Genomic DNA, 13,631 nt, shown 5'->3' on the forward strand with positions numbered 1-13,631 from the left:
ACCTCAAACAAAACCCGGAAAGGAAAGGGGAGATGGCGAGGAGAGTTTTGTAACTGTAGAATGAGGAATTTTGTCAGACCTTACAACAATTTCTTGAGAAAAATGCTTGTCAATGATACTCACATGCAGAATATAAACATAACGTGATGGCTTTTCGTGTCTTATTCAAACATACGGTCTTCTCCAAAGTTATCCAAGCAACCTAAACCAACCCCAACCAGCCATTTGCTTCAAACTCTCCCCCTCCCATCGAAAAACAAGTGTGAAAAACTCAAGTGTGCAAGCTTTATGGAAAATAAAAGGTGGACACTTTGTACTCTTTCACATGAGCTTGTACTGTTTCAAAGATGAACTCTCAATTTTGGGAGGGCCAAAATTGGTCTGTTTGTTTCTGTACCCAGACCTCCATAGTTCCCTGCACTCCAGATGCAGTTGTTACCTTCTCCACAACACAGGCCGATTTGCTGAGTTTATGAAGCATTTCATGTGCAGATATTTATAGAATTTTATGATTGTATGCATTAGGCAAGGGAATGTTTATGTGGTCTCGTAAAAGTGAAGGCCAAATACATTATAAATGAATTGTTGTGCTCAGCAGTTGCGCTTTCACTTTGACCGCGTGCCAAACAGAGGCAGGACTGGCGATTCACATCAGAGAACCTATAACACGGCCAGAAAATGTTACTGCGCTTAAAGGATTAGTTCAGCTAAAAATTCTCTTCATCATTTAATCAGCCTTATGTTGTTCCAAAACTGCATGACTTTCTTTCTTCTGTGGAACACAAAAAGAAAACATTTGTATAATGCACTGGTCACTCTTTTTCATGTGAACATGAAGCTACTACTGTATTTATTAATTTATTTCAATTATTTAAATGATATAACTAATTATTTAATTTAGATTTTGAACTGAGGGACAATAAACATAAAAGTATTTTGATTCATTATTGTATATTTAAAAAAAAAATTAATATTAATAATTTAATAAAATAATTAATTAACATTAATAATTTAGATAAAAGAATTAAGATTTTTACTTGAATTGAGATACATGAATCATTCCTGAGTTTTGTTGTTGTTAATTTTGTTTATGAAGATAAATGTAGATAATATTAAACAGTATTATTATTGAATAATACATTATTTTTTTTTAATAATGTAAATAAATAATTTAGATTAACTTGAACTGAGGTACAGAAATAATTTCTTTGAGGATTTTTGTCCAGTTCATTTTGTTTGTCAATATAAATGTAGCTAGTATTTTATTTAACGATTTATATTAATTTTAACTTATTAAATGGTCAACCAGTTCATTCAACTCAATTCAATCTGATTAAAATGAACAATTCACAAATTAAACATCCGTATTTTTCTCATAAACTTTCACGTTCTTGAAAAAAAAAAAAACTGTTAAATTAAAGATGTCATATGCATTTGGAACAACACGATGTTGATGAAATGACAATTGATTTATTTTCTTGTCTTTGGCGATTTGCAATAGATTTGTGTTTGCAAGAAAACACTGCAGACCAGCAGACTAGCAGATTGTACACGGTGGTACGACTAAAAGAATCTAAAAGACTAAAAGTGCAGTGCGAGGTTCTGTGGAAATCTGGTACAGGCTAGATGAATGAATTTCTGACATTGTGGCATTTGATAAATTTGAAGCTGAGAAGATGTGAAGAACCTTTCCCTCCAAGAACCTTAACAGGTTAGTAAACCATGTAAATGTAATTCATCCAAACACCATTAATGGATATCAATGCTAAATAAAAATGGTGCCCAGCTTCAAATCATGTTGGTTGATATTGCTGAATAAGACTTATAAAAATGAAAAAGGGTTCCAATGGTAAGGAAAAAGAGAAGACATGACTTACTTCTGAGCTCTGCAGTGATTTAAGGCAAAACAAATGGAACACAGAATACATTTTTTTAAAAACCTCAAGTTGCACACCACACCAAATGACTTTCAAACTTTTATGACTGACTTGAAAAAAAAATAAAAATTCGATTTGCATCGTCAGGCCATTTAGCAACATTTTTGTCATGCCAATTTTTCATATTGAACAATATACATGAAAAACATTTTCTCTATCATGCATCCAGGTTACTGTCAACAGTACACTAGGGATGTCACAATACCAAAGATATTTCATTATGCTCCATAAAAGTTTCAAAGCATAACCTAATATGCTATGAAACACACTCTTTTATTTAAAAAGTGAAATATTAATATAAATATAAACAAATTAAATGAAAGCAATGGCATGTAGCCTTTGAGTATATCTCAATTAAGTAAACAAATAGACAGTCAGCAATAAAGAACAAAGAAATAATTAACAGCAGTGAGTGGGTTCTCTCTTCTTCTTTGCCAATATTACTGTTTGATCAATATTAACATGATAATAGGCAGTGGCATGCTGCATTTACACTTTAAGTTCCAATGCACTGGACTGATATTGTGAGAATTTTTTTTTTTTTTTTACATTTACTTAAGACAATGCTACTGAGTTTACATTAACATCTCACCAAGACAGTAATTTTTAACCAAAAAGTGCATTTGGTTATTTATGCACACAATTATGTTTGGCATCATCAGCATCAAGATGTCATCCAATGATCTGACAGGTAAAACTCCCAAGATCCTAAAATGCTGTGGCAATTAATTAGAAAGGAAATATGAGGTTGAGTCTATTCAGTCCAAAAGGTTCAATTCCGTTTCCAAAACTCCATATCAAAAACTTTATGGGAGTAGATTCCCTAAATCGGAAAGCAAGATCTTGAACTAAATCCAGTTTTAAGCACCATAAAATGTAGATTTATATCTCATCTCATATAAAATACAAATGCAGACAGCACACATAGCAAAAGGAAGATTCCAAAGATTAAATGTTGCAAAAATACGTACTGGTGAATGGCCTGCAGAAACTTGCGCTGATGTTTCCGGACCTTGGCATGGTCAACCTTCTTCACAAGCTTTGTGTGTTTGTAGATTAGCCATGTTTCCCTGAGTACATTAGCAGCCGTGTTTTTCACCTGTGAGCAAATGAAGTCCAGATAAGAAACTTTTTAAAGGGACAGTTCACCCAAAAATGAAAATTCTGTCATTAATTACTCACCCTCATGTCGTTCCAAACACACAAGACGTTCTTTCAACTTCTGAACACAAATTAAGATATTTTTGATGAGCTTTCTGACCCTCCATAGACAGCAACTGACACGAAGAAAATGTTGAATAAAGTCAATATTTTTGTTTTCTTAGTTGAACCACTGATGTCACATGGACTATTTTAACGATGTCCTTACTACCTTTTTGGGTCTTGAACGTGTCAGTTGCGTTGCTGTCTATGCATGCAGGGTCAGAAAGCTCTCGGATTTCATCCAAAATATCTTAATTTGTGTTCTAAAGATAAACAAAGGTCTTACGGGTTTGGAACAACATGAGGGTGTGAATAATTAATGACAGAATTTTCATTTTTGGGTGAACTATCTCTTTAAATCATCACTACAGCTAGTGCGGACAGAAAGATGTACAGTATGTTTGGTAACTTATTACGCCATAAACGGTGAATTTTCTTGAAATACAGCATTAAGTGCTACTAGTTGTAGACTCTGGAAGGTTCTGGTGAATTAGCGATATGGGTGAGATATGCATGCCAGGTTTTGTCTAGAAAATGATCACATCAAGGGAATGTTGGCTAGTTTCCACAGCTTTTGCAGCATCAACATTTGGCCCAAAGTGCTTTTTGCAGCGAGTTTGACTGCTCTGTCTAACATTTATTTTATACTTACTTGGTTTTCACTTAGCTACAATTCTGTATATTAAAACATGCTCACTCTTTTGCAGAGTTGAGTGTCCATCATAAAGTTATGGACATGCTTTTCAGCCTTGGTGAGCTCTAGCTTCCTGGCTACGACAGCCACCACTAGGGCAGTGCAACCGGCCCCCTGAAAACACACACAAACACACAACACAAATCATAGCAAAGTCACTTTTTAAATGCAGTTCCTCTATAAAATGGCTTCACAGCTTGATGGCGTTATGGTTGAGTGGGCATTAATTACTGTAAAAAATATGCGGATAAACTCACAAGGGTGTAAATATCTCAAAAATAGAATTTTTATATACAGTTCCTCTATAAAATGGCTTTATGACCTGATGATGTTATGGCTGAGTGGACACTAATAACTGTAAAAATATATGCAGATAAACTTGCCAGAAAATGAATGTCTTAAATGTAAGACTTGTGCATCATTTGGACATAATTAGTAGGGTAAAAGAGAGACGCACCATGATTCCAGTAAGGAGACACACTCCCTTCCCACAGTATGTGTTAGGCACCATGTCTCCATAACCAATAGACAGGAAGGTTATGGAGATCAGCCACATGGCTCCCAAGAAGTTACTGGTGACTTCCACTTTATCATGGTATCTGATGAGATAAAATGACAATAAAATGCTGGGATTAATTTGATAAGAGTGGCTAATCAATACCTAATAGGATACATTTTCAAAAAGAAAAGTCTTCAAAGGTGCACCCAGTACGAGTTTGAAAAAAAAAAAAAACAGAATAAAAAAAAATGTACAAATTTTACTACATTTAATTAATATGAATTATGAGGAGGGGGGGGGGAGAGAGATTTTTTTAGATTCAGGTTAAAATCTAAATTAATTAATTTTATTTACATTGTTAAAATAATTTAAATAAATTAAGAAATATAATAGTAGCTACATTTATGTTGACAAACAAAATGAACTAAAGCAAAATACTTGAATTGATTCTTGTACCTTAGTTCAAAATCTAAATTATTATTTTGATTATTTAAAAAATATATTATAAATGAATACCTATAATAGTGGCTACATTTATGTTGAGGAACAAATTACTTAAGAGTGATTCTTGTACCTCAGTTCAGGTTAAAATGTAAATTAATGAATGACTTAGATTCTTTCTATAATTTCAACAATTTTAAATAAATTAATAAATATAACATTACATATAATAAAACTTACATTTACATTAACAAACAAAATGAAATGAAAAAAAAAATGTATGTGCATCTTGTATATCAGTTTAGGATATAATCTAAATTAATTCATTATATTCTTTTAATAATTTAAACACATTTAAATAAATTAATAAACACAATAGTAGCTGCATTTTCCTTTACAAACAAAATTAACCTGAGAAATTTTTTTTTGTTACTCTCATACCTACTTAATACATTGTGCTGCTGCAATCATATCTTCATAGATTTTCATTGATTTGTCCAATACTATAGTTACAAAACTTAAATACAAACAGTCCCTTTCAAATTTGAGCAGCACTGCACATCGACACTGTTGCACAGCTCAAATATACAGGTACACTTTGCATTAGGGGTCTTTGAGAAGCCCAATTACATTTGAAGGGTAATCTTAAAGGCGACCTAAAGTGCAATATCAATATCAAGTATTGAATGCAGCAGCATATATCAATATTCAGGCCTGACCGCACTGGATAAAAAGGCGGACAGCTCAAATATAAATCAAGGTGCCTTTGTATACGTAATTTTAAAGAAGTGCTGTCCATATTCTGCTCGTATGAACGAGAGGGCAGCCAGGGCCTATTAGATGGCTTGCTCTTGTTCCCCAGTGTTCTAGCTCGGTCTGGTGTGGAGAATGCGTCTGTGTAAAACTATTGTGAGAGTCACAGTCCATTACACGAGCATAAAACGGCTATATGGAAAAACATGCTGGCAGTGTAACCAAATCCAAAGCTGCCATGAACTCAGATAATGCACTGCTCTGACAGTATGGGGCACATAAGAGCGTTCAGGCAGTCAATTTCAACCAAGGCACTTTAGCATTATCTCAAAACAGAGAACTTCAGAGAGCTTCACTTGTACATATCACAGAATCTTAAACATAGACTCGACCCATACAGAAATTTGCCACGGTAACTGCCAGTTACTACAGTAACTGCTACTAGAATAAGTCAGTGGTGACTTGGTATTTGCTGATAAAAAATGTAAATAAAATGGCAGAAACATTCTGAAAGCTTTGCACAGTAGCAACAATAATCACAGTAACTATATTTTTGGTGACACTTTTGGAGGTTACCATGGCAAATTTCTGTAAAGGGAACAGCATACCATCTATGTCGATTCTTCCAGCGTTCATAACAAAACAGTCCACTCAGTTCCAGAAACATTCACCCCAAACACCAAATGTAAAGAATAAAACAATAAAAAAATGATGAAGATGTCAGTTTCAGAACAAGGTCTTCTCTTGGCCTCAAATCCATGTTCCATCAGCATGAACAATATGTCCATGTGCTGACTACGGAGTAACTCTACATTTATGTTCGAATTAATCAATCAGTGAGCGTCCAGCTTCTATGCCCACGAATTTAACTGAGGACTCATTAGCTTGAGTGCTATTAAACGAGGACTGTCGACTAGCCTGCCGACAAATGATTTAAAGTGAAGAAGTAGCTGTGGCTGTTTAGGGGTGAAGCGAAGGGAAATACAGAGTCTCGGAGGGTTCTAAAGGTGCTGATAAAGCACCTCTCCCTTCCTCCGACAGATTAATCCACTGTAACTCTTACACAAGACATGAGAATACAGAAAATAACAAGCTAGGATGACACCTGACTAGCACATTAGCTTAGTTAATGTCCTCAGCACTTTTTCTCAACCACACTGCAAAAAAAGACTATTTTCTAAATCTGTCTTTCCAGTAACAGTATCTGGGCATGCTTAAAACAAGATACATTTATCTGAAAAACAAACATCTATATTGTTTTAAGTATAAACCACACAAATTTTGAAACAAGAAAAATGGGGTAAGAAAAATAAACTTCATTGAAGATATGGATGTTTCAACAACTGTGGACACTTTTAAAGGGTTAGTTCACCCAAAAATTCAAAATAGTTCATGCGCAACGTCAACATCTCACGTCATCCTCCCGGAGCTGCTTCCATGTACAACTGTTGGCGCAAGCTAGATTAAATTGATTATTACGTTTTGAATATGGATATTTTTCTTACAAAAACACATCGATTCGCTATAGGAGGCCTTTGTTCACCCCCCGGAGCCGTGTGAGACACTTTTTATTATGGATGGATGCGCTTTATTTCACTTCTTTTGGACTGATGCACTGCAACACCCGCTGACTGCCATTAAACAGCTTGGAAGATCAAAGACAATTTTTAATATAACTCAGATTGGATTCATCTGAAAGAAGGAAGTCATATATGCCTAGGATGGCTTGAGGGTGAGTAAATAATGAACTAATTTTCATTTTTGGGTGAACTATCCCTTTAATTTAGTAAATGCAGAGTTTTTTTTAATCACACACATTTTTTTAAATTGTCTTATCCTTGTTTAAGATCCAGATTTTCAGTTTCAGATTTTTATACTTTTATTTAATTTATGTAAAAATATGCCAGTCTGCAGTTGCGGCATTATTTGCATCATTAACCAACTGATAAAGTTTTACCTTAGTGAAGCTATTACCATGTAAAACAAAGAAAAATCACTAACACAACCATGCTTTGATATTGTGGGGGAAAAAAAGTGTGAGAAATGAAAGTCCAAAAAAATATAATTAAAGGGGTGATTTTGTACCTCAGATCAGGTTTAAAAACTAAATTAATTAATTAATTAATTTTAAGATTATTTAAATAATTTAAATAATTATTTTCAGTCATAACATTTATGAAAAAAATTAAAATATTGTATTTTAAAATCTATAATCATCAAAAAAAGTTTATATGTCAATATCGTTCATTTAACAGTTTTCATATTTTTTATTTCATTATAATTTTTTTAACGTGTGTAAAAAAATATACCAGTCCTCCATTGTGGCATAATTTGCATCATGACCAACTGATAAAAATTTACCTTAGTGAAACAAAGAAAAATATCACTATCGACACAAAATGCTGTAATTTTGTGTGGGGAAAAATGTTTAGAATAGAATGCTGTTAAACTCTGGTGAAAAAAGAAAAAACAGCAATTCTCCTGTGATGCATTTATGTCAGCTGTTAAACTTTGTTAGTACACAAATTAAATAAACTTACAGGGATGTGAAAAGTGTGTCTATATTATATAAGTCAGGGTTAAATGTAGCCGTAGTTGAAGAAAACCCATATATACTGTACACTATGGACAATTGTTGTGGTGCAGTGCAGTGAAGAAATAGCAGGTGGATGACGTAGCACATATAGTCTAATGGGTAAGAAGTGGGCGCAGAACCTGGCTAAAGGGCTCAGGATGACCTGATTAGCATAGCAGTGCTGCTCTCTCTATGTTTATGGGTCATGACAACATACTGGATCTTTACTCTCCCCCGAGGCCTATAGGCCAAGATGGTATCTTGGTAAGAATAGTACTTTAGAGCACCAGAAAAGGTCAAATATTTGACACCGCTTTAGGAAAAGAACAGGCTGCCATGAACATGATGACCACCATGTTGACACATGGTGTCAGCTGTGTGAAAATCCCAAAATCCAAAGAATGACTAAAAAATTTAATTACCCAACGCTAAGGCCACTCTATATCAGAGGCTATAAGATGACAGACCATTTACAGGAGAAAACACATGGATCTGAATTTGGCTATAAACAGAATTTGGGATTTCCAGGATGCCAGCAATTTGCTGTTTTGCCAGTAGGGCTGGGCGATTTTGCAAAAAATAAAAATCTCGATTTTTCTAGAATGTTTGACAGATTCTCGATTTTTTACGATTTTTAACTAGTCAGCTTGAAAATGTAACTACAACATGATTCAAGTTACATTTTCTTTATAAACCCTCTAGTTAAAGAAAATTCTATTCTAAGTGCAGCATACATGAAGTTGTCAACATGATGTAAATGTTAAACAAATCACTTGTTAAATATCTTTGCAGAAAAGAAGCATAAACTACAAGTACATATTGTACAAACTTGTCTTATACATATTATGTGTTCAGAAATAATATGAGGAAAATGCTTTTAAAAAATTTCAAGTCACGGTAATTCAAATTCAAAATGCACCTAAACTATACACCAGTAGACTATCATTAACAATAAATGTTCTGTAAAAACAACAGCAGCTTTCAGTCTGTCACCATGATGCAAACATGAAATATCAGACATACAGTAGTAGTTCTTTACAGGTTTTTTTATCATTTTGGAGCTTGACATCCTCATTCACTTACAATATATGAAAAATAAATATTTTCAGAGATTTTTCATCAGAAGTTCACATTTTGTGTTCAACAAATGTTTTATTTTGAAACAATTTTTACCTGTTTACCTTTTTTTTTTTTTTTCTAAGCAATTTCTAAGAAATGGCAAGTAAAACAATAAATTAAACATGACATTTTAAAGTAGAAAGACTGATATAGAATTTCTTGTACAAAAACTACTCCAATAATCTTTGCGACTTCAAAAAAAAAAAAAAAGCGGTAACACTTTACAATAAGGTTCCAAATATAATGTAGTAAATCAGCTCAAAAGGGAAATATTTATGACTAATTGTAACTGGTTATGATTAATAATAAATATTTAGATTAGATCTTAGAATTAACTGTAGCAGACAGCTTTTTGGCTCTAGGTTATCATTTTGATCTGTTCATCACACAACTTACTGAATGACTTCACAAGACATGGAAATAGTGCATGAGTGAAATGTGGCACTTTAATGGTGCTTGTTTTGTCATTTTGGAGCTTGACATCCTCATTCACTTACAATATATGAAAAATAGATATTTTCAGAGATTTTTCATCAGAAGTTTACATTTTGTGTTCAACACACTGAAAATGTTGTAGGATTTATTTTGAAACAATTTTTACCGGTTTACTTTTTTTTTTTTTACAAATGAATTGTGAAATTTACTAGCAATTTCTAAGAAATGGCAAGTAAAACAATAAATTAAACATGAAATTTTAAAGTAGAAAGACTGATAAAGAATTTCTTGTAAAAACTACTCCAATAATCTTTGCGACTTAAAAAATAAAAAATAAAAAATCGGTAGCACTTTACAATAAGGTTCCAATTGTTAACTATATTTAATGCATTAACTAACATTAACAATGAGCAACACATTGTTAAGTATTTATTAATCTTTGTTAACGGTAGTTAATAAAAATACAACTGTTCGTTGCTAGTCCATGTTAGCTCAGGTCAATAAAATATTAATAGATCCAACTTTTGATTTTAATAATGTATTAGCAAATGTTGGAATCAACATTAACTAAGATTAATAAATGCTTTAGAAGTATTTTCATTGTTAGTTAATGTTAACTAGTGTAGTTAACTACTGTTTACAAATGGAACCTTACTGTAAAGTGTTTCCAAAATCTTTTTTACAGTGTAGAAGGAAGAAAGTTAGATCAACATGAGGGTTGAGTTCATTTTTAGGTGGAATATTCCTTTACTACTCCAGGTACAAACAGTGTTTCTTCAGAAATCAAAGGTTTATCTCACCTCTCACAGACATGCACAGTCCAGGCAGCAATGATCCATGATGATATGCTGAAAACCAGCAGGACTGTGCCTGGGCAGATAGTCATCAAAGTCTTCATGACAAAGCGTGTGTTAAAGTTGATCTTATTGAGGGCTCCGATACTGCGTGACGAGGCGTCCGTAAAGAGCTTACTGTGCAGGAGCATGACCCGGCCAATCAGATACAGCCGCAGGAACATGGGGATGGAGAGGATGATGTCCACGTCTGCATCTGCCACAGACGGGGTGTAGGTGAAGGCCAGGCGGGCAGTCCAGGTGAAGACGTACTGACCTGGAATGGGGTGGATGGCACACACCAGCAGCTCCAAAACGATGAACAGGATACGCTCATACGTCATGGCTATCCGCCAGTCGTCTGCTCCATTGTCAACCATAAAGAGCTAAACGTTAGACAGAAACAACATATTTGAAGGCATTGAAGGGTCCTGCAGCAGAACTATGATCTTCATTGCAAAAAATGCAAACATCTTTAATTTACCTGAAAGAATTGTATGAGAATTGATATTAGATATATTACATATATATATAACATACAATATATTATGTAAAATTATATAACTATAATATAAATTATACATATTACATCAAAATAATTTCTTAACATTTTAAAAACAAGATTAAATTTACCTGATTGAACTATAAATGTACATATATGTACACAGGGCCGTTTCTAGCCAATTTGACGCCCTAGGCGAAATCTGAAATGTTTGTTTTAATATTGTAATTTATGCTGTATTCACCCAAATAAATTCAATTTGCCTTATATTTTGGTCCATAGGTGTTCTTGCTTATTAATAAATGTTCATCTTTCGATTACTGCTGTTGCCTCTAGTAATTCTGTGTGTGATTTTAAATTTAAGCCAGCAATATAGTAATTTTAAACAATAGTTGACTTCAATAAAACAACCCAGCATGCTGGGTAAAAACATTTAACCCAACAAGCTGGGTCAAAATAACCCAGCATGTGTTCTGTCCAATATTTACCCAGCGCTGGGTTGCCAAATAACCCAAGTTGTTCAAAGAGTGTTGTTTTAGTATTATTTACATATGATTATAGTATTTAATAATACTTTGAGTTCACTTTCATATTTATATTTTCAGTTTGCATCTTTTAGTTTAAGCAGTTTGTTCTGTGCTTTTGCAGTTTCTATTATTATTATTATTATTATTATTTCATGCTGACAAGTGTAACCCACTGATTTTTTTTTTTAAGTTAATACGTTTTTCAATTGATTTGATCTGGTTAGATATTTTCATATATACTGCAATGAAATTAAGTCATTTTTGTAAGTGATAGTCCACCAAAAAAAAAATTGTAGAATTCTGTCATCATTTACTCACCCACGTCGTTCCAAACCTGTATGACTTAATTTCTTCAGTGGAACACAAAACAAAATATTTTGAAAAATTTTGGTAACTAAATAACTTCCCACTGATTTCCATTGTATGGACAAAAGTACAATGGAAGTCAAAGGGAACCAAAACATTTTTCAAAATATCAACTAAATATCATCATCTTCAGCAGGAGGAAATTAATGCAGGTTTGGAAAAACATGAGGGTGAGTAAGTGACGACACAATGTTTGTTTTTGGGTGGATTATCCCTTTAAGTGTCCAGAAAACTCTTTGAGGCCATTCAAAACTTTTACCTTTGTATAAACTCATCGTCTACTGACTGTAACTACTCGGTCATGTGAAATCAACTATTTACGGTTTAATTTATATAAAAAAACATCACAGGGCTATAATAAAGAAAAACTGAAATAGAACAATGATTAAATTTTTTTTTTAAATATATTTTAAAGTAAACACTGAAATTTTCAATTAAACAAAAACCGCTGATGGCCAATATATACTATTATTCAAAAGATTTTTTGAAAGAAACTAATACTGTCATTCAGTAAGGAGTGCATTAAATTAATCAAAAGTTATAACATTACACAAGATTTCTATTTCAAATAAATTACTGTTTTTACTGTATTTTTGATCAAATAAATGCAGCCTTGGGTGAGCCTTGGTGAAAAAAATAATCTCAACAACCCCAAACTTTTGAACGGTAGTGTAACGTGATACTGTCGCCCTCCGGTGCCCGAGCTTATAGCCAATGTCCTTGTTCTTCTTGTGCGGAGTGCTGTATGGTCTTTGCCTCACAAGGTTCTCGCTGGACTGCTTACTAGGGTCTTCCCCATTCCCTTTGGAGACCACCACCTCCAGGCCGGAAGAGTGCAGGGTCTGCAAAGGCTGTGTCTCAGAGTCCAGCTCTGCTAGGTTCCTCCGGGACGCCCCCAGACTGCCGAGTGGTCTGACTATGCCCCCATTGTACTTGCAGCTGTTCATGGCTATCTGAGGATACTGTGGGCCGCCGTGGGACAGGGAAGGCCGCGATCCAGCATGGCTCAGCCTGTTGGCATCCGCATTCACCTGCCAGAAATGAGAAGATATTTTATAGATTTTATCATTGTCTTTTGTGTCCAGGAGCTTGTGTGCTGGCTGAGGGGCAGAGCACTGCCGATTCGCAACAATCCTGATAATCCTGATTTTTCTTTAGAAAATTACATTACAAATGCCAGCATCTACGGGGTTCATAATGCATGTGGGACATGTGGGAGCTACTGACTGTAACTACTCGGTCATGTGAAATCAACTATTTACGGTTTAATTTATATAAAAAAACATCACAGGGCTATAATAAAGAAAAACTGAAATAGAACAATGATTAAATTTTTTTTTTAAATATATTTTAAAGTAAACACTGAAATTTTCAATTAAACAAAAACCGCTGATGGCCAATATATACTATTATTCAAAAGATTTTTTGAAAGAAACTAATACTGTCATTCAGTAAGGAGTGCATTAAATTAATCAAAAGTTATAACATTATAAAAGATTTCTATTTCAAATAAATTACTGTTTTTACTGTATTTTTGATCAAATAAATGCAGCCTTGGGTGAGCCTTGGTGAAAAAAATAATCTCAACAACCCCAAACTTTTGAACGGTAGTGTAACGTGATACTGTATTTAGAATACAAATGAGTTGCAGGGCTTGCAAAATTTTGAAATCCCTGGTAGCCCTTCGGGCAGGTACTCTTCAGATTTTGGTAGCCTGAAAATTAATTTAACTAGCCCAAATAAAAAA

At 33.8% G+C, this 13,631-nt stretch overlaps 1 protein-coding gene across 1 annotated transcript in view; it reads right to left on the reverse strand.

Moving 5' to 3' along the window:
- Positions 1-397: 397 nt before the first annotated feature.
- LOC107744595 (small conductance calcium-activated potassium channel protein 2-like) overlaps positions 398-13,631 on the reverse strand; it is a gene marked incomplete at its 3' end in the record, with an annotated part of 23,136 nt that continues 9,902 nt past the window's right edge. The window contains exons 2-7 of the mRNA XM_016558314.1: positions 12,568-12,915; positions 10,457-10,875; positions 4,292-4,433; positions 3,838-3,948; positions 2,909-3,036; positions 398-464 (exon numbers count right to left, since the gene is read on the reverse strand). Of these exons, the coding sequence (XP_016413800.1) occupies positions 398-464; positions 2,909-3,036; positions 3,838-3,948; positions 4,292-4,433; positions 10,457-10,875; positions 12,568-12,915 (1,215 nt within the window). The remainder of the gene's footprint in view (positions 465-2,908; positions 3,037-3,837; positions 3,949-4,291; positions 4,434-10,456; positions 10,876-12,567; positions 12,916-13,631) is intronic.

The sequence above is a fragment of the Sinocyclocheilus rhinocerous genome, unplaced genomic scaffold (assembly GCF_001515625.1).
Source record: "Sinocyclocheilus rhinocerous isolate Xijiao unplaced genomic scaffold, SAMN03320098_v1.1 scaffold4213, whole genome shotgun sequence".
NCBI classification, from domain to species: domain Eukaryota; kingdom Metazoa; phylum Chordata; class Actinopteri; order Cypriniformes; family Cyprinidae; genus Sinocyclocheilus; species Sinocyclocheilus rhinocerous.